At 44.0% G+C, this 20,481-nt stretch overlaps 3 protein-coding genes across 8 annotated transcripts in view; all 3 read left to right on the top strand.

Moving 5' to 3' along the window:
* The first annotated feature begins 3,952 nt into the window (after positions 1-3,952).
* On the top strand, positions 3,953-6,351 carry LOC133110645 (telomeric repeat-binding factor 2-interacting protein 1-like). The gene is made up of 2 exons (XM_061220885.1): positions 3,953-4,045; positions 5,279-6,351. Exon 2 carries the CDS (start codon positions 5,281-5,283, stop codon positions 5,950-5,952), a length of 672 nt encoding a protein of 223 aa, XP_061076869.1. The 5' UTR covers positions 3,953-4,045; positions 5,279-5,280; the 3' UTR covers positions 5,953-6,351.
* A 2,607-nt stretch (positions 6,352-8,958) lies between these two features.
* Positions 8,959-14,293, top strand: LOC133110644 (telomeric repeat-binding factor 2-interacting protein 1-like). The gene is made up of 4 exons (XM_061220884.1): positions 8,959-9,054; positions 10,277-11,311; positions 11,848-11,975; positions 12,570-14,293. Exons 2-4 carry the CDS (start codon positions 10,279-10,281, stop codon positions 13,434-13,436), a joined length of 2,028 nt encoding a protein of 675 aa, XP_061076868.1. The 5' UTR covers positions 8,959-9,054; positions 10,277-10,278; the 3' UTR covers positions 13,437-14,293.
* A 201-nt stretch (positions 14,294-14,494) lies between these two features.
* Positions 14,495-20,481, top strand: part of LOC133110234 (E3 ubiquitin-protein ligase RNF123) — a 152,854-nt gene continuing 146,867 nt past the window's right edge. For 3 of the 6 annotated variants that reach the window (XM_061220186.1, XM_061220181.1, XM_061220185.1), the window contains exons 1-3: positions 14,495-14,664; positions 16,419-16,536; positions 18,871-18,958. In XM_061220186.1, the coding sequence (XP_061076170.1) occupies positions 16,455-16,536; positions 18,871-18,958 (170 nt within the window). In that variant the 5' untranslated portion in view covers positions 14,495-14,664; positions 16,419-16,454. Of the gene's footprint in view, positions 14,667-14,727; positions 14,747-15,573; positions 15,665-16,409; positions 16,537-18,870; positions 18,959-20,481 lie in introns of those variants that run through there. The other 3 variants (XM_061220182.1, XM_061220183.1, XM_061220184.1) reach the window with 3 other exon arrangements.

Raw genomic sequence — 20,481 nt, 5'->3', positions numbered from 1 at the left:
GTAGCTACAGCTGAGGTGCACAGGATTTCCACATGTTTGCAAATAGCCTAGCATATTGAAATATAGGATTTTTGAATCTATATTTTAAAAGTGAATATCAAATGGGAATTAAGCAAATGTATATTTAATTGGTTGTGATAGGTTTTTAATTCTTTAAAGTTTATTAAAGGATAGCCCCTTGAGATGAAACCGTCTCGTTTTCTCAATTGTCATAGTGTGTTACCCACCTGAACTCATGATCCACCAACTGCTCCCGACTCCGTGGTACTGAAACCACCGTGTTAAACTATGAATGAGAACTCGCCCAATCATATTTGGTAAGAAGCGTGCGCACTCAGGAAGACACACAATAAGGTGCGCTGCTTACAATGGAGCTGCATATCGCTGAAAAGTAATAATATGAACTGCACAATGTTTATTTTGCAGCCATAACTGGAAAACCCTACTCAAGCTCTTCAATTCACCTCATGTAATTTCATCAATACCACAGTGTGTCATTCGTTTTAGGCTTGTAGCGGACACTCTTACCAGAGGGACTTACACTGCTTACGACTTTGCACATACAATCAACTCATAAAACTGGATGCTTGCTGAAGCAGTTTTGGGTTTAAGTACCTCTCTGAAGTGTACAATGACAGAGGCACTGGCCAGCTTGCCCAACTTTACAAGCTCAATTTCCAAAAGTATACTCCTCTCTGAGCATCAATGTGCTAGATAAAGGTCACTGGTGTGTGGTTAGAAGTCTAACGTCCTGATTTACAACCTTTTAACTGCACGGCAGAATCGCATATTTATCACTCCAATCTTACTTCCCGTTCCCTGTTGGACAGAAACATAAGGTCCAGTGTACATAAGGGCTGTTGTACATGTTAGGTCAGTTATGTCTTGGCCGAGTGCAACGTCTGTATCTTGGAAGTAAGTCTGAACGGTCTGTTGACACTGCACCCCACCTCCCCAAAATATGCAGATTTAATGAAAATTGATTGAAGCAGTTTGTTTCAACTGCCAAGCTTTCAACGCATAAATCATGCTGGCACTCAACTATTTGGAGGTTGCTAAGTAGAGCAAACAAACATTTTTAAAGAAATTGAGAAATTACGATTGTGCAGAATTCCTCAGGGACATTAATTTTACTGAGGGATAATTGACTCAGATTAACCTTGACCCGGAGCTATAGCACACAATTTGTTTCTAAAATCTGACGTTACCCCCTTGAAACCCCGTGTCCTCAATCGAGGGCATTACATTTTGGCTTCCTGGAGCTCGACACAGTATTTATATTAACATAAGGCACATTCAATAAACATATATGCAACATGTTTTTGCCAAAGAAATGTAAAATACTTTTTTTCTTTCTCCTGGGTCTTTTCAGTTCCATAAATGCACTTACTATAAGTATCAAACTATTTAACACCCTAGTGGCAGGTTGGCAGCATTAAATGTACATTTATGGGAGTTTCTTTCTCTGCACCTAGAGTATGTGTCTTACAGCTACGTAAGCAATTACTGTGATTTGTGACTTTTGCACTGAGCGGCTACAGTGCCGTGAAAAAGTGTCAGCAACTGAAACAAGCAGTTCACGCTTGAGTACCTACCAATTAAAAGCAGTTCTGCTCAGAAAAATGGCCTTACATTCCCCCACAGTGATGTGAAAGACTGGTATAAATTTCTAGGAAGGGTTTGGCTGGAATTGTGGCTAAAGGTGCTGAAACCAGTTATTAGGTTTAACGGGGCAATTACTTTTTCACAGGGGAGATTTGGGTGTTTGGAACCTTTTTTCCATTAAGAGCACATTTGTCTATTAGCTCTCAGCACACCAATGCTCACACCAGGTGCTACTGCTGTTCTTAAATTAGTAGATTTCTGTGTGCTCTATGATGTTTGAATTTAGGAACGCACCCTAAATAAATGCATTGTAATAAAGAGTAATTTAAAATATGTTTTCTGTTACTAGAAGGTTCTATTTGTCTAATATTCCATTTTGTCTAAAGATCTGAAGCCATTCAATTTGACAAGTATGCAGTAATATAGGAAATCAGGAAGGGGACAAATACTTATTCGGGGCATTGTATAGAAGATCTTATGTAATTAATGAATATATACTGTATAGTCATTTTCTGCAGTATTCAAACACTTTGTGTGTTTTTTTCTCAATTTACACAAAGTAGTAGAGAATGAAAAGAAAATGTTTTAATAATACAGAGGTACAGAAATGTTACCAAAATGCAATTCACATTATGTGTGATATTTCTTTACTGCTACAGGCCTATTACACAGCTTATTTCAGAATATCTGTTGGTCCATGTACAACCCTTTGTTTTCAGCACAGTGGTTGCGTTGAACACAGCCAGAAAAGGAAAAACATTCACAGATAAGGCTGAAATCACGTCCTTACAGAGCAAGAGATCATTCTGAGCTCAGACCATTCCTCGAGATCTGATTGGGCTTCAGATAGATAATGTAAGCCTGTTCCAAGCTCCATACACGACTGTAATGAACCTGACTGAAGGTATGGGGCTTGGGAATGGCTCCAGCTGGGCTCCATGTTTGTGATTGACATCCAAAAATGGTCTGGCTTATGGCACCTGTATCAGCAGTAAGCAATGGAACAGAACCAAGCCACAAATCCACTTACGCATCAGTCATGTTGATTTTTATGTGTCTGATGGTTGTATAATAAAATGTCTGGGGCATTGGCGAAAGGTCCAAATTCAGTTCACTGCTTATTTCTGATGATTATCTGCCTATATCCTTGTCCAATGTCAAATACATTCGATTAAACCTGAAAGCGGTTCAATGAGAAAACCGTTCGATTTACAGGCAAGATAGCTTGACGGAGAGCTGGATGTCCCCTTTGGAGAATGTTGTCTATGTCTCCATCTCGTGGCCAATACCGGTTTCAATCAAAACAATGCAAAGGTCAATGTTGGTTATTTTTTTAAAGGTCCACTCAAACAGGTAATACTTTGACTGTGAAAAACCTCATATTATATATAAATGTATATAAATAAATTATGAGAAGAAATATCCAGGCGAAGACGCTGTTTATCAACTCTGCCTTCAAAAAACAAGTGCTACTGAACCAAGCTAGCTCAAGTGGAACTTCTCTGTAATATTATAACAGCTCATAACTTGTCTGACAGTGCTATTTTTTATCAGTGCAGGGCTCTACTAATCCGTTAAAATCACCCCTGCGAGGCCAATATCTAATAATAATAATATAATATATAATATTAAATTCCATATTTCATTTTTTTTTTTTACATTGGGTATGTATTGTGCCAGGACAACATACAGTACCAGCAAAGGAATCGATAGATGCAAAGAAAATGAAATAGCAAGAATCATTGCTCCCGACACCCCAGCAAGACCACTCTGGTCTGCCAGCTCCGGTCTCCTTCTGGTTCCCTCACTATGAACACCTGGCGGTCGAGCTGCACGTTCACGCCTGTTTTCCGTTCTGGTTTCTCAGTGGTGGAATGACTTGCCTACCACTGTCAGGACAGCAGAATCCCTCCCCATATTTCGATGCAGACTAAAATCACACCTTTTCAGACAACAATACCTTAGTCCTGCCTCCTCATCCCCCCCTCCCTCTTGTCTTACTCTAAGCTTAATAAAAAATAATAATAAAAAAAAATACAAAATTTGCACTCATGATGACTGTTGTCTTTTTGTTTTGAACAGCTCTTCTACTAGTTATGGATTTGATGCTTTTAACCTGTGGAAGAACCTATGCACTTGTCAATCGCTTCGGATTAAAAGCTTCTGCCAAATGACAAAAATGTAAAATGTAAATGTAGCCTATGGTCGTGTCTGGGGCAAGTGTGCAAGTTGTATACAACTTGCGTGCAGATTGTGTGCTCGGTGGTGGGCACTTGGGCTGTTTCTCGCATGTAGCCTGCGTTTATATTCAAGCTCACTAGGTGGCGGTAATGAACATTTTATATTTCTCATCAACCGCAGCTAAACTCCAAAAGAAGAAGAACTTCACGCAAGCGCACTTGCCACAGGAATACACGGACCCGCGTTAACTAGCGAGCAAGTAAGTATCCAGTGGATGTCGAGTCGAACAAAATGTTGAAATCGCGAGTATTTTCTGGAATATTACTAGTAATGTATTTGCTGCGTACTAGAACAGTTTGTCATGACAAACAAGAGTTTTGGAGTACCGCTGAAAGAACTAGCTATGTTAACTCAGATAAGCCAATGCTAGCTAGTCAGCTAACGAGCATATCAATGTAATTAGCTACGCAGATGTTTGTATTTACTAAACCACTCACGCATGACAACCAAATTAGGCTGTATTTTGGTGTCTACGCTATCATACACTGCCAAAAGGATCTTTCGTGCTTGTCATTTCAAACTGGAACACAGACCTAACTGCTAGTCTTTGTACCTTCGCTGCAAACACTTAGAAAGACAACACACAACTTGAAGTCCGATGTTGCACACAAACAAAATTTTTTTTTTTTTTTTACTGTTCGCTAGACTAGTTAACTTTAGCTTTTGCGGTGAACTTAAATAAAAACTATATTATATACCATAGAGTTGAAATCTGTTTGGCTGAAGGCATTTGTTGAGGCGTCAGGACATTTATGAAAGTATTTCAGCTCATTCCTTAATCCATCATCGTGAAAATACCCCCTTATCTATGGCCTGGCGCTTTTGGCACCATTGGATTTGAGTATTTTTAGTTCGAGGGGTGGTGACATGGCTCCGTTAGCTGATTTCATGCCAATTTATGTTTTTAAGGATTTTAGAAAACGTAATCCATCCTGTAATTTATGTGGTATGTCCTTTTTAGCTCAATTTAGTTTTAAGCCTATGATTCACAGCTGATATCCGTTGTTGTGCATCATACTAAACCGTTTTACTGTGTAATTTAGAATGCCCCACCCCTGTTGTAGTTAAACTGGAAATCTCCTTTTTAACTGTGGAAAGTTTTCACAGAATTGTAGATGGCCGGATGTAGACATTTAGAGCTTTCATTAAATAACTACAAATACAGGTAACATTCTTGTTGTTTATGGCAAACAAGGCAGGAATTCTATTTTGGCTGATTATCAGTCATTTATACTGTCAGATTAAATCGGACTTCAAAAGATGATCTTCAATGCAGATGCTTGATAAGGAGCAAACTGGTGATATGGGTTCAGAGTGAAATTTTGTTAGCAGTAGATCGATTGAATATGAAAGCGTAATTGACATTGGTGCTGAAGATTGAAATGAAAGCGAGTGCTTGCGTCTGAAACGCATTTCTTGTGCGTATTTCCAGCGATGTGCTCGGTGATTGACAGCCGGTCGTCGCCCCTGTCGCGGGTCCTGTTCCTGAGCGAGACGGGCAAGCCCATGCGCTTCTTCATGAGGCCCGGCGCCACCAAAACCCAGCTGCAGCCGATCATCAGCGCCGGTGGCGGCGTGGTCTGCAGGGTGCAGGAGCCGAACGCGATCCTGCTGCTGGACCCGGAGGAAATGAACGAGGGCTTCGGCGGCGCTGCGGCGCGGTACGTTTCCACGCAGTACGTCCTGGACTGTGTGGAGAAGAACCAGCAGCTGGAGGTGGACGACTATAGATTCAGCAACGACAGCGTGCAGATCGCGCCCGCCAAACGCAAGCGGGAGGCGAGCGGGCGCATGTGCTACTCCGCGGAGGAGGACGCCGCCATCCTCGGCTACGTTCGAGGTCGCGTGCGCGAGGTGTGCGGCAACCGCCTTTGGCAGCAGATGGAGCGGGAAGCCGTCACCACGCACAGCTGGCAGTCCATGAAGGACCGGTACCGCAAGCACCTCTCCAAGCAGCCGCTAGAGGGCGACACAGAGCCAAAACAAACGGCATCGACCATCAAACTTTTTACTGTGCCCTTGCAACAGAATGATCCCGCTCAATCGCCGCACCGGATAGACATGCTTACGCCCTCACCTGAGAAAGCACAACCGCCGCCCTCCTGAGAAAGCACAACCGCCACCCTCACCTTCGAAAGCAGAACTGCCACCCTCACCTGAGGGAAAAAAACACAAACCGTTCACCTGAGCAAACACGCCCACAACCCTCTGCTGAGCCAATTGGCCCTCAGCCCTCACCGGAGAGATCCCGCCCACAACGCTCACCCAGGAAATTGAGAAATTAAGATTGTACAGAATTCCTCAGGGACATTAATTTTACTGAGGGATAATTGACTCAGATTAACCTTGACCCGGAGCTATAGCACACAATTTGTTTCTAAAATCTGACGTTACCCCCTTGAAACCCTGTGTCCTCAATCGAGGGCATTACATTTTGGCTTCCTGGAGCTCGACACAGTATTTATATTAACATAAGGCACATTCAATAAACATATATGCAACATGTTTTTGCCAAAGAAATGTAAAATACCTTTCTCCTGGGTCTTTTCAGTTCCATAAATGCACTTACTATAAGTATCAAACTATTTAACACCCTAGTGGCAGGTTGGCAGCATTAAATGTACATTTATGGGAGTTTCTTTCTCTGCACCTAGAGTATGTGTCTTACAGCTACGTAAGCAATTACTGTGATTTGTGACTTTTGCACTGAGCGGCTACAGTGTCGTGAAAAAGTGTCAGCAACTGAAACAAGCAGTTCACGCTTGAGTACCTACCAATTAAAAGCAGTTCTGCTCAGAAAAATGGCCTTACATTCCCCCACAGTGATGTGAAAGACTGATATGAATTTCTAGGAAGGGTTTGGCTGGAATTGTGGCTAAAGGTGCTGAAACCAGTTATTAGGTTTAACGGGGCAATTACTTTTTCACAGGGGAGATTTGGGTGTTTGGAACCTTTTTTCCATTAAGGGCACATTTGTCTATTAGCTCTCAGTGCACCAATGCTCACACCAGGTGCTACTGCTGTTCTTAAATTAGTATATTTCTGTGTGCTCTATGATGTTTGAATTTAGGAACGCACCCTAAATAAATGCATTGTAATAAAGAGTCATTTAAAATATGTTTTCTGTTACTAGAAGGTTCTATTTGTCTAATATTCCATTTTGTCTAAAGATCTGAAGCCATTCAATGTGACAAGTAAGCAGTAATATAGGAAATCAGGAAGGGGACAAATACTTATTCGGGGCATTGTATAGAAGATCTTATGTCATTAATGAATATATACTGTATAGTCATTTTCTGCAGTATTCAAACACACTTTGTGTGTTTTTTTTCTCCATTTCCACAAAGTACTAGAGAATGACAAGAAAATCTTTTAATAATACAGAGGTACAGAAATGTTGACGAAATGCAATTCACATTATATGTGATATTTCTTTACTGCTACAGGCCTATTACACAGCTTATTTTCAGGTCCATGTACAACCCTTTGTTTTCAGCACAGTGGTTGCGTTGAACACAGCCAGAAAAGGAAAAACATTCACAGATAAGGCTGAAATCACGTCCTTACAGGGGAAGAGATCATTCTGAGCTCAGACCATTCTCTGAGATCTGATTGGGCTTCAGATAGATAATGTAAGCCTGGTCCAAGCTCCATACACGACTGTAATGAACCTGACTGAAGGTATGGGGCTTGGGAATGGCTCCAGCTGGGCTCCATGTTTGTGATTGACATCCAAAAATGGTCTGGCTTATGGCACCTGTATCAGCAGTAAGCAATGGAACAGAACCAAGCCACAAATCCACTTACGCATCAGTCATGTTGATTTTTATGTGTCTGATGGTTGTATAATAAAATGTCTGGGGCATTGGCGAAAGGTCCAAATTCAGTTCACTGCTTATTTCTGATGATTATCTGCCTATATCCCTGTCCAATGTCAAATACATTCGATTAAACCTGAAAGCGGTTCAATGAGAAAACCGTTCAATTTACAGGCAAGATAGCTTGACAGAGAGCTGGATGTCCCCTTTGGAGAATGTTGTCTATGTCTCCATCTCGTGGCCAATACCGGTTTCAATCAAAACAATGCAAAGGTCAATGTTGGTTATTTTTTTAAAGGTCCACACAAGCAGGTAATACTTTGACTGTGAAAAACCTCATATTATATATAAATGTATATAAATAAATTATGAGAAGAAATATCAAGGCGAAGACGCTGTTTATCAACTCTGCCTTCTAAAAACAAGTGCTACTGAACCAAGCTAGCTCAAGTGGAACTTCTCTGTAATATTATAACAGCTCATAACTTGTCTGACAGTGCTATTTTTTATCAGTGCAGGGCTCTACTAATCCGTTAAAATCTCCCCTGCGATGCCAATATCTAATAATAATAATAATATAATATATAATATTAAATTCCATATTTCGTTTTTTTTTTTTTACATTGGGTATGTATTGTGCCAGGTCAACATACAGTACCAGCAAAGGAATCGATAGATGCAAAGAAAATGAAATAGCAAGAATCATTGCTCCCTACACCCCAGCAAGACCACTCTGGTCTGCCAGCTCCGGTCTCCTTCTGGTTCCCTCACTATGAACACCTGGCGGTCGAGCTGCACGTTCACGCCTGTTTTCCGTTCTGGTTCCTCAGTGGTGGAATGACTTGCCTACCACTGTCAGGACAGCAGAATCCCTCCCCATATTTCGATGCAGACTAAAATCACAACTTTTCAGACAACAATACCTTAGTCCTGCCTCCTCATCCCCCCCTCCCTCTTGTCTTACTCTAACCTTAATAAAAAAACAAAAATACAAAATTTGCACTCATGATGACTGTTGTCTTTTTGTTTTGAACAGCTCTTCATGCTTATTTTACTAGTTATGGATTTGATGAAGAACCTATGCACTTGTAAATCGCTTCGGATTAAAAGCTTCTGCCAAATTACAAAAATGTAAAATGTAAATGTAGCCTATGGTCGTGTCTGGGGCAAGTGTGCAAGTTGTATACAACTTGCGTGCAGATTGTGTGCTCAGTGGTGGGCACTTGGGCTGTTTCTCGGCTGTAGCCTGCGTTTATATTCAAGCTCACTAGGTGGCGGTAATGAACATTTTATATTTCTCATCAACCGCAGCTAAACTCCAAAAGAAGAAGAACTTCACGCAAGCGCACTTGGCACAGGAATACACGGACCCGCGTTAACTAGCGAGCAAGTAAGTATCCAGTGGATGTCGAGTCGAACAAAATGTTGAAATCGCTGGTATTTTCTGGAATTTTACTAGTAATGTATTTGCTGCGTACTAGAACAGATTGCCATGGCAAACAAGAGTTTTGGAGTACCGCTGAAAGAACTAGCTATGTTAACTCAGATAAGCCAATGCTAGCTAGTCAGCTAACGAGCATATCAATGTAATTAGCTACGCAGATCTTTGTATTTACTAAACCACTCACGCATGACAACCAAATTAGGCTGTATTTTGGTGTCTACGCTATCATACACTGCCATAAGGATCTTTCGTGCTTGTCATTTCAAACTGGAACACTGCTAGTCTTTGTACCTTCGCTGCAAACACTTAGAAAGACAACACACAACTTGAAGTCCGATGTTGCACACAAACTAAAGTTTTGTTTTTTTAACTGTTCGCTAGACTAGTTAACTTTAGCTTTTGCAGTGAACTTAAATAAAAACTATATTATATACCATAGAGTTGAAATCTGTTTGGCTGAAGGCATTTGTTGAGGCGTCAGGACATTTATGAAAGTATTTCAGCTCATTCCTTAATCCATCATCGTGAAAATACCCGCTTATCTATGGCCTGGCGCTTTTGGCACCATTGGATTTGAGTATTTTTAGTTCGAGGGGTGGTGACATGGCTCCGTTAGCTGATTTCATGCCAATTTATGCTTTTAAGGATTTTAGAAAACGTAATCCATCCTGTAATTTATGTGGTATGTCCTTTTTAGCTCAATTTAGTTTTAAGCCTATGATTCACAGCTGATATCCGTTGTTGTGCATCATACTCAACCGTTTTACTGTGTAATTTAGAATGCCCCACCCCTGTTGTAGTTAAACTGGGAATCTCCTTTTTAACTGTGGAAAGTTTTCACAGAATTGTAGATGGCCGGATGTAGACATTTAGAGCTTTCATTAAATAACTACAAATACAGGTAACATTCTTGTTGTTTATGGCAAACAAGGCAGGCATTCTATTTTGGCTGATTATCAGTCATTTATACTGTCAGATTAAATCGGACTTCAAAAGATGATCTTCAATGCAGATGCTTGATAAGGAGCAAACTGGTGATATGGGTTCAGAGTGAAATTTTGTTAGCAGTAGATCGATTGAATATGAAAGCGTAATTGACATTGGTGCTGAAGATTGAAATGAAAGCGAGTGCTTGCGTCTGAAACGCATTTCTTGTGCGTATTTCCAGCGATGTGCTCGGTGATTGACAGCCGGTCGTCGCCCCTGTCGCGGGTCCTGTTCCTGAGCGAGACGGGCAAGCCCATGCGCTTCTTCATGAGGCCCGGCGCCACCAAAACCCAGCTGCAGCCAATCATCAGCGCCGGTGGCGGCGTGGTCTGCAGGGTGCAGGAGCCGAACGCGATCCTGCTGCTGGACCCGGAGGAAATGAACGAGGGCTTCGGCGGCGCTGCGGCGCTGTACGTTTCCACGCAGTACGTCCTGGACTGCGTGGAGAAGAACCAGCAGCTGGAGGTGGACGACTATAGATTCAGGGACGACAGCGTGCAGATCGCGCCCGCCAAACGCAAGCGGGAGGCGAGCGGGCGCATGGGCTACTCCGCGGAGGAGGACGCCGCCATCCTCGGCTACGTTCGCGGTCGCGTGCGCGAGGTGTGCGGCAACCGCCTTTGGAAGCAGATGGAGCGGGAAGCCGTCACCACGCACAGCTGGCAGTCCATGAAGGACCGGTACCGCAAGCACCTCTCCACGCAGCCACTAGAGGGCGACACAGAGCCAAAACAAACGGCATCGACCATCAAACTTTTTACTGTGCCCTTGCAACAGAATGATCCCGCTCAATCGCCGCACCGGATAGACCTGCTTACGCCCTCACCTGAGAAAGCACAACCGCCGCCCTCACCTGAGACAGCACAACCGCCGCCCTCACCTTCGAAAGCAGAACCGCCACCCTCACCTGAGGAAGAAAACACAAACCGTTCACCTGAGCAGACACGCCCACAACCCTCTGCTGAGCCAACTGGCCCTCAACCCTCACCGGAGAGATCCCGCCCACAACGCTCGCCCAGGAAAGTGCACCCGCCCCCGCCCCTCGACCAATCGCATCCTCAACCTGCTACTGAAGAAAGCGCTCCGCCGGCTTCGTCTGAACGAACCGACCCACCGACACTCGAGAGAACGTCCGAGGCGGTCCGACCGCACTGTTTGGCTGGAGAAGGCAGCTCAGCGGGAAAAGATGAAGCAGGCCCCAGTACTAAGTCCACAGGTGAGAGACCTTTTTTTATTTTATTTTATTTTTTATTTTTTTTGCAAAATGGGTGTCCCCTCTTTCTCTGGCCACATTGCTGCTTTTCATTGGCATTTTCTTTGTGCCATCTGTGTCCACGATAGGAGAGACCTTGGCTCAGGAGGTAAGAGCAGTCATCTGGCAGTCGGAGGGTTGCAGGTTTGATCCCACGCCGTGGGTGTGTCGAAGTGTCCCTGAGCAAGACACCTAACCCCCAAATGCTCCTGACGAGCTGGTTGGTGCCTTGCCTGGCAGCCAATCGCTGTTGGTGTGTGAGTGTGTGTATGAATGGGTGAATGAGAAGCATCAATTGTCCAGCGCTTTGGATAAAGGTGCTATATAAATGCTCTTACCATTTACTTTCCCTCTAAGGTGTGTTTTCCTTCAGTATGGTCTGGCCAATTTGAATATCTGCCTGATACTTGATACAGCCTCTTTCCCATTTACTATGCAATGAACATTGTTTAAGTTATCTCCGTTCCTGTTTGAATTTGCACGGTCTGTGTATGTGTTAGGGAGAAATGGACAACTGGTGGACATGGAGCAAGTAGTGCAAGACGATGAGGAAGAGAGACCTTCACCCAAAAAGAGGAAATTGGGCATCCTGGAGAGAGCGGTGATGGAGTTTGAGGATTTGGACGAGGTTTGGTTTTTAATTTTATTATATTGCACTACTGCTTGGCAGTTCAGTCAGTTCAAATGTTTAACATAAAGGGATGTTAAACATTTGCAGATACGGTGGCCGCTTTGAGAGAAAAGCTTGCTATCATGAGTAAAGTTCTTGTTGTCCGGGTGATGGAAATACCGCGGTGAAATGCTGCCAAACAACAGAACTTTGGCCTGCAGTGAAAAACACTGTAGAGAATGACTTCAACTGGTGGGGATGGGCCTGTTCCATTCTTCTCCAGAGGGCACCACGGTCAGGTTATGAGGTATGGCACAAAGATTGTGCAGGTAGTTATTTTTAAACGGGCGAAATGCAGGGCACCCACAGCAATGGCGGTATGGCCGCTGTGTAATTCAAGTCATGTCGTGTCTCTTGGTTGGCGTAGTTGCCAACCAGTAGCGCTTGTTGTTGCACATACGGCCTAAGTTTATTGCCTGTTCTTAGCCAGGACTGTGCTACTGTTTCTTGTTCTACTGGTGTGGATGGCACACTTACATTCTCTCACAAATATTAAGTCAGTATGGCTGAAATCATCTACTAAATCAATGTGATGTATGCTTCTCATTGTAGAGTGATGATGACACCCCGGACATAGCTTTAAGCAGCGCTACTACAAGTGCTGATCGCAGAAAAGGTCTGGGTGAAGAGGTCTCGGCGACGACATCGGCTGTGGTTATCCAGGAAAACGATGAGGAGGAGGAGGAGGAGGAGGACGACAACGAAGACAGGAAGAAGCGCAACGCCGAGCCTCGGCCTGAAAAGGCCCCGGACGTCCAGACGGGGCCTCCGGACAAAGACAAGGGGCCCGAGGTTAATCGGGAAAATGTTGATGAGGACGACAGTGAAGACAACAGCAGCAAGGACAATCGCCACAACAACCACAGCAAGGACAATGGTGACGACAGCAACAGCAAGGACAATCGTCACGACAGCAACAGCAAGGACAATCGTCACGGCAACCACAGCAAGGACAATGGCGTACCTCAGGCTGCGAAGGCCCCGGACGTCCAGCTCGTGTCTGCTGACCAAGACACGGGGGCCACGGCCAGTGGCCTCGCCCCACGGACCTCTGCGCCCGTCACCTCCAAGGTGCACCTGTTCCTGTTTGACCGCGAGTCGCAGGAGGAGGAGGAGGAGGAGGAGGAGGAGGAGGCGCCCCCGTTCACGCAGGTCCAGCTGGAGGGCGCCCGGCGGCAGCTGCACTCCCTGATGCAGGAGTCCGGGCGCGGCCTGGAGAGCGTGTCGAAGGCCCTCCTGAAGACGGGCGGAGACGCGGCGGCCGCCCTGCGCTACCTCCGCGGCGGGGCGCGGCGGCGCCTGTGGGACCCGCGTGACGACGGGCTCCTCGCCCCGGCCGGCCCCGCCCTGCTCGGCCTGGAGCGGAAGTACGGGAAGGGGGCCGTGGCCCGGAGGCTGGCGTTCCTGGACATGGAGTGAAACGGGATTGGGCGAAGCGCGAGCGGCCGTGGGCGATGTCGGCGGACTCCCCCGCTCCGCGGCCCGTTCTGTGCTGCCGGCGCGCGGCCTTGGCATCGCTCCGTCGTCGCTGTTCCCGTTTTCTTGTTTTGTCTGCGCCCGTTTCCCGAGCTGTGTCAACGAGACCCTGCTTTGTTTAGACGTCTCATGCTCGCCTGTATTCCCAGCGCTTGATGCATATGTCACCTGTTTTTAAATTATAACCATTTTGTTTAAAAAAAAAAAAAAAAAAAAAACTAAAATATGTATAGGTTTGTAGAATGTATTTTTTAAATTTTGGTAGCGATTTAAACATTTGTATAAACCTATGTTATGGCATTACATTTTTTAATCTATTTCCCCCTGTTCTGAGAACTAATTTTTAAGTGGCAGCAATTTTGTACATCAGTAGTCAGTATCAGTTTTGAGATTAGCTATGCTATGCATATGCTACGTATTGTCATCAAATGGACTATTACAAATAATATTCAATTTCAGCCTTTTAGATATAATACTGTTCTAATAATATTCTATAAGGAAGGATGGTCATTAGGTGGAATGGGGAGATTTTGGTATTAGTCTTAACTAAAAAAAAATTGACAAATTACCTTCTGCAGAATTATTGAATTCTGACAATAGCTTCATATTATAGTTATAAGTTGATGTATACAGTATCTTCAACTCCTAAAATAAGTTTAGGACTAAGCTTAAAAGCTCAATAAGTTGACCTAAGCTTTGATTTGTACTACCACTACATTTGCTGTGAAACAACGTTTTTTTTTTCCCAATTGAAATTTGTTTGAGTATTGGCAATAAATACAAAAAATGCTACATTACAATGCCATGTTTACATGTCCCTTTTTGATGTTTTTGTATTTAGGGGAAAATATTTCGATCGTAGGCTTTGTCTTCTGGTCCGTTCGGTGCCTCCTCTCTGCTCAGTCCGTGACCGGTGCTGTCGTGTTCAAAATTGTTTCGAAATTCGCGTTTACTCGTTTAAAGGACCTTAGATTGTCCCAGACGATTCTCCGTAGGTTGGAATCGCTTACCTAGAGAGATTGTTGTTGTCAAAATTTAAAGGGAGCTTGGTTCTGAACCTCCCTGTAGTCTGGGTCTTTATGCGTACACATACATTCTGGACTTAAAAAAGAGAACAACTTCATTCAGCACCCAAATATTACGAAGAGAACATCTAATTCGGAGGAGCACAGTAAGTGTCACACCTAAACTAGCCAATGTTAGCTAGCCTGGTAAGGGAGCTTCCGTGCAATGGCTGTCAGTCAGATTTGAACGTGAGTGTGCAGGCTGGTAGCTGGAAAGCCGTACCTATCTAGCTAATGTAGCGCGTTAATAGCAGTAGATAATACTACACTGATTGTGATGTTTGACATCGGTGTATGTGTTCTATACAGTAGCTAAGTCAGCTTGCTTGGTTGCTCGCTTGGCAGTGTGACGGAACAGCGATTTCGACACGTATGCTAGCCAACCCGCTAGCAAGTAAGCGAATATACTGTGTAGCTAACGTTAGATGGGACAGAGCAAAAGGAAAAACATGCACATTCTTATTTAATAACATTGCATGTTACACCGGTAAGTGTTAGTTACTCTATTGGGAGACAGAAGCGATTCAGCGCCATATCCAGCCCGTATAACGGTTGCATCCAGAGACGATGTTTGGTGAGCTGGCGGTCGGATAACGTTATGCCTTGCAAATTTTGTTTTCATACTGTATCGTCACATTCCGTCCTTTAATTGGGGATAACAATTGGACAGTCTGTTGAAACACTGAACTGATTTTGGGTATTCACCAACTCACGAACCAGCTGTATTATTAAGTTATGTTGCCTTGGTAGCTAATTATAGCCGGCGAATAGCGAGCTACAGTAGCCAGCTATAATGTTATTGGGTAAATGTTAATGGAAGTACTGTGAGCTTACTCAGGCTGTGCTAGCAAGCAATGCAGCTGGTAGCATGTAGACAGCGATCTACAATTCTGTAAATATCGTACCATATTAAGCGCAGTTGAAACCAAGCTATTCACATTTGGAAAAAGTTGTGTCGGGTGTGTGGCTGTCCCTTCAATCGGAAGTTTAGGAAATGTGTTCTTCTTAACCAGTAGCGTTAAGCCTTTGCGTGCGATTCATTGGCATGGAAACAGTTGTGGAAAAGCGTGATATCACGCTCTCCTGAGCCCTTGAGAACCTGACAAGGTAGCTGTCTCAGGTTAATGTTGAGGGTGCTCTGTACATTGTAGTAGTCTTTGTTTTACTGACCTCCACACTGAATGCCGTGATATGTGGCAAAGGCAGCTTTAGTCTGGGCTGTTTACATATCAGATATGAATTTATAGTCATTAATTTACAGTACCAATAATGTGTATGTTAATGTCATTTTAGGGTCACTCCGATGTTGTAGCAAAATGGTCTAGTCCAGTGTTCTTCAACTACTGTACATCTTCATAGGGGGCATTTTCCCCATGCAAAGTCATGCAAAGGCTGAACATTTTATAAGCAGGCGTCTTGTTTTAATTCACAAGACGTGCGCGTATAACTTGTATTGTCAATGTGAGTAAATAATGGACATGCATATTATTCTGTAACTAGTGCTGACACTGCACTGGGAGATCTGGACATCCCTGTTGGGGAAGAAAAAAAAACGACTCAAGCTATGTTTTAAAATAGCTGGTAGCTGGTATTTCAAGCTGGCGATAGCTGGATTTTACACCAGGGATAATCACAGTGTTGTATGCATCTGCAGTATGAGCTAGCTCAACGATGAATAGTATGTATACCCATGGCAGACCACACTGCCCCAGGCTCCCGTCTCTGCTCTAGTCCCATCAAAAACCTTTGGCAAACTGAAGGACTCGCTATTGGAGTGCTGCTGTCTCGTTGTGTTGTTTGAAGATGTGATGTGGTCCATGTTAATTGAAACGCCTGTTTTGGGTTTTTCGGTTCCGAGTAGTACCTCAGGTTGGAGTGCCATCCCCGCAGACGCAGCATGAGCTCAAAGGCGGGAGGCACCGCCCTGACCCGCCGGAACTATCGCCTGGGCCCCGACACCGACAAGCCCAAAGTAGCAGGTGAGTGATTCAGGTTGAGTGGTACGATGGGGTCACGTGCTACTCCTACAAACAGCGCAAGGTGAATCCCTTCACGCTGAAAAGTAGCGTTTTTTTTTTCTTCTCCTCCTGAGCTCAAACATGATTATTTAGCCTTTCTGTTTCTTATGCAGTTGGGCTCCGCGCTGTAATACCGAAAGGCTAATCTTAGATAATTAATTGACTCTAAAAAGGACTAAGTAATTCCAACTAAAAAAAAAAAGTTTTAACTTAAAGCCAATTAAGTTACCCAACTGAAATGGTTCAAGGAAATTGGTCTGTTCCACCCATTTGCGTGAACTGGACTGGTTTTATAGCACAGTTATAGAGAGTTGTAAAACTTAGAAGTGAGCAGTTTATGGATGGATGTAGAGGAACGTTAAAGAAAGGGCCTGCCAGGGCTTCCCCTGGTGCAATTATATGAAAAAGTGGAGTGTATGGACCAGGAATTCAGCTGACTTTCCCAATATTGGACCCTTATAGTTGGGGGTTTCAAACTTGTTCCTGCAGACCCACTGTGTGTGATGGTTACCGTTGACACAAAAACTACAACCTTTGATTGTTAACAAGCCGTGAATTGTTCTTAACTAGACACCGCATGTTCACGGAATGATGACTTACTTGTGTCAGAAAGGGGTATGTATGCCATGAACAATTAATATTCCACATAATATTTGAATCCGTCAGATCAACTGGCTGTTTGATTGTTCTGTGATGAGCTGTATGAGGGATGATTCCTTAAGAAAGAGGTTGCATTGTTGAGTGTTGAGTTTTTTTTTTAGGCTAAAGGGTGAAATCATTGGAGTCCTCTAATACCTGGAAAACAGAAAGCCATCTCCACAGTGGTTCCCCAGGACCCTGATTCGAAGCCACTGCCTTATGATTACTAATTAATTGCCTGTGAATACGTAAACCCATTGTTTTGATTTTATCAACCATGAAGGTATGATTAAATAAAAAAAGCATAATTTGAGAGGCAATGCACTCTACTCCTTTCCTACCTTAGATTGTGTTAATTTCACTATTTATTCTCACTTTAAAACTGGTCTTTACTTTTTAATAATGGTAAATGTGCAAGCATCTGTAGAGTAAATTAATGTCTCCCATTTTGCTAATGTTTGCTAATTAGAAATGTACATAATGACCTACTCTGCTCTTTGGAGGTGATAGTCATTCCTCCCACTACTGAATTTGGAATTGCTGATTTTAAACGTGTAAATCATGTCTCGTTGAGACATGCCTATGCCTGCTTTTTAAGCTCTGCTCATAATTACTGTTATACTATTGTCTCATTCCCTATTTGATGTTTGTCACTTGATTGTTAACCGTCTTATTGGGTAACTTTGTGTTTTATGTCTGGTCCCGCCTTGCAAAAAGAATTTCAATCTCAATGCGCTATTCCTGGTTAAATAAAGGTCAAATCAATTCAGTTACGTAGGCTTTCATTTTCTCATAGAACAAATAGATGAGAGAAATCTGTTCAGATATGAGCTGTCGGTTGTGCAATGTCTCAAGTAAACAGGCTGTTTATCCTCTCTCCGCTGCCTGGTGGTGTTGACATGTTGTGGCACAGTGTTGACATGGATTTTAATCTGCTCAGTTTCCAAACATCAGGCCCCTGTTTGTCACTTGAGTGGCGGAGGAGGGAACAGACAGTTCCAGATGGGAGTCAGGTCCCCCCTGCATGACATACGACAGCGGGGCAGCCCCACTCCCGAAATCCCAGACTGCACCTGTGCGGTTGGCTTGGAACGCAGGCCTGAGTCATGTACCGTCGGAGACGGAAGTGTAAATGATCTCATTAACGCAGCCAAACACACTTATGCGCTTGAATAATTTAAAAGGGGCAGACAAGGAAGGAGCTGCTATCAGTATATTGGGAAGTGTTAGAATGAACACTGAGAGCAGTTCTTCCCGAAGGTGAGGACCGGCCATCGATGTGAGATTAGATTAGAACGCATTACGGTCCCCGCATGAGGATACTGGCCTCACAGCTGGGGCGATAGCACAGTAAACATAAGACCGGCTAATACGTGGATGACATGTGCAGCATTTCACTTGGACTGCATTTGCAGTCAGCCATTCATTGGGAGGTAGAGACAAGATGGGTATTGGATTGGTTTATATAGAAACTTTTATAGTGTATAGAACCTATATCGTATATAGATGCCAGTGCACTCTACAGTGAAACACGACTCAACCGCCAATGCACGGCTGCCATTTTGTGCCAGAACGCTCATCGCACTTCGGCTGAGCTGGAGGGGGTGAAACATGTTAACGGTGGTAACTCCTCACCAGTGGGCTCTGTTTCTCCAGGCATTGTGCATGAGAAGCTGCTGAGCGACTACCTGCACCATGTCTTTCCCCCATCCAACAAGCAAAGCGCCCCCTCTGCTGCCTTCAGGTACTGCACCTTTCCTGTGTACATGATTTACGCTTATAGCCCTAGTTGTAACTAGAGCTATAAGCTGTGCTGTATCAGCTGCCTTAAAATATACTGGTTGTGTCTAGGTGCAGTGTTTTTGAAAAGGGTTGCATAGTTGAGAAACATTGCTTATTTCCATTAATATGTGCAATTAAGATTGTCTTCATTATATTTTACATATAAAATTAGAGTTGCATGCAAGTAAGTTGTATTTTAAATGACATAATATCAGTGCAATATACTGTTTGCCTATAATATAATATTAAATGTAAATGTTTGTAATTACAGAACCAATCACAAACCTCATCTATTATTATGATACTCCGCTAATATTAGGGGCTGTTTTTCCTTTTTAAAACATTAATTTTTTTATTTTTTATTATTCCATTCCGTTCCCAAGCTTTTCTAGAAAAAAAAGAAGAAAAAAAAAGAAGAAAACTCATTGGAGGAGAAAGCCCTGAGTTGTTTGAGTGGCTGAGGCTAAACTCTGTTATTGATGTAGTGCTATGGGCAGATTTCATGGTCTTGCTGGACACTCAGTCACAGTTAGCTCTGGCAGGGTCAGGGGCATGTCCAGTGCAGACTGCTACCGTGCCTGTCAGTATCTGCTGTTTATCAGGTCATGTGATGTTTGAACATTTGGTAGCAGGGATACTGTTGTCAGTATAATGTAACATTTCACATGTTGGCAGATACACCATGTGCTATGTTGCTGACTGCCAGGGCATGCACATACCTACACACCACTGAGTGTTAGCTGGGCTCTCTCCCTCCTTTCCTGTGACCACACTCTCCCTCCCTACGGACATCTCCCGTTACAAAACTCTCCCCCAAAGTGCCTCAATCATTCATTCTTTCTGTGCGGACTCCGTAAGGTCCTGTCCAATCCGATGTGGTTGGCACAAGATCGATTTGTGCCTAATGGATGATTATGTGTTCGCGCTCTTGGTTTATCCAGAGCGCTGTACAATTGATGCTTCTCATTTACCCGTTCATACACACACTCACACTCCGACGGCGATTGGCTGCCACGCAAGGCACCGACCAGCTCGTCAGGAGCATTTCGGTGTCTTGCTCAGGGACACTTCGACACACCCAGGGCGGGATCGAACCGGCGACCCTCCGACTGTCAGACGGCTGCTCTTACCGCCTGAGCCAATGAGCATGTGTGTTAATCGGACACTGCGTTTGAGCTGAGGCACCTGACGGACGAGCTGCCCTACAGCGGAGTCTCTCCTGAGTCCCACAGGCTCATTCTGGGACCTGACGTGTCTGTCGAGTGTCCTGTACCGGTGGAATCCTAGCCAGGCTAACCCCTGACGCGCCTCCAGCTGAATCCGCTCAGATCTGACCCATATGTTATGTGATGTATTCTGCGTTGGAAGACGAGTTGAAAGGGGGCCTAAGGGGGCTTATTAGGGGCCTGATGGAGGCTGCAGGCTGGGGGTTAGTGGGGCTCTGGGGTGGTCGTGCCCACACTCTCTGGAGGTCTGGGACCGGGG

This window comes from Conger conger, chromosome 14, assembly GCF_963514075.1.
Source record: "Conger conger chromosome 14, fConCon1.1, whole genome shotgun sequence".
NCBI classification, from domain to species: Eukaryota; Metazoa; Chordata; class Actinopteri; order Anguilliformes; family Congridae; genus Conger; species Conger conger.
The sequence above is the reverse complement of the archived record's forward strand: the minus strand, read 5'-3'. Positions and strand labels throughout refer to the sequence as shown.

Bases quoted from the DNA above. Each gene is read 5' to 3' on its own strand.
- LOC133110645 (XM_061220885.1), top strand. From the start codon at position 5,281: ATGTGCTCGGTGATTGACAGCCGGTCGTCGCCCCTGTCGCGGGTCCTG.
- LOC133110644 (XM_061220884.1), top strand. From the start codon at position 10,279: ATGTGCTCGGTGATTGACAGCCGGTCGTCGCCCCTGTCGCGGGTCCTG. The intron at 11,312-11,847 runs GTGAGAGACCTT...TGTATGTGTTAG, and splicing joins CCCCAGTACTAAGTCCACAG to GGAGAAATGGACAACTGGTG. The intron at 11,976-12,569 runs GTTTGGTTTTTA...TTCTCATTGTAG, and splicing joins AGTTTGAGGATTTGGACGAG to AGTGATGATGACACCCCGGA.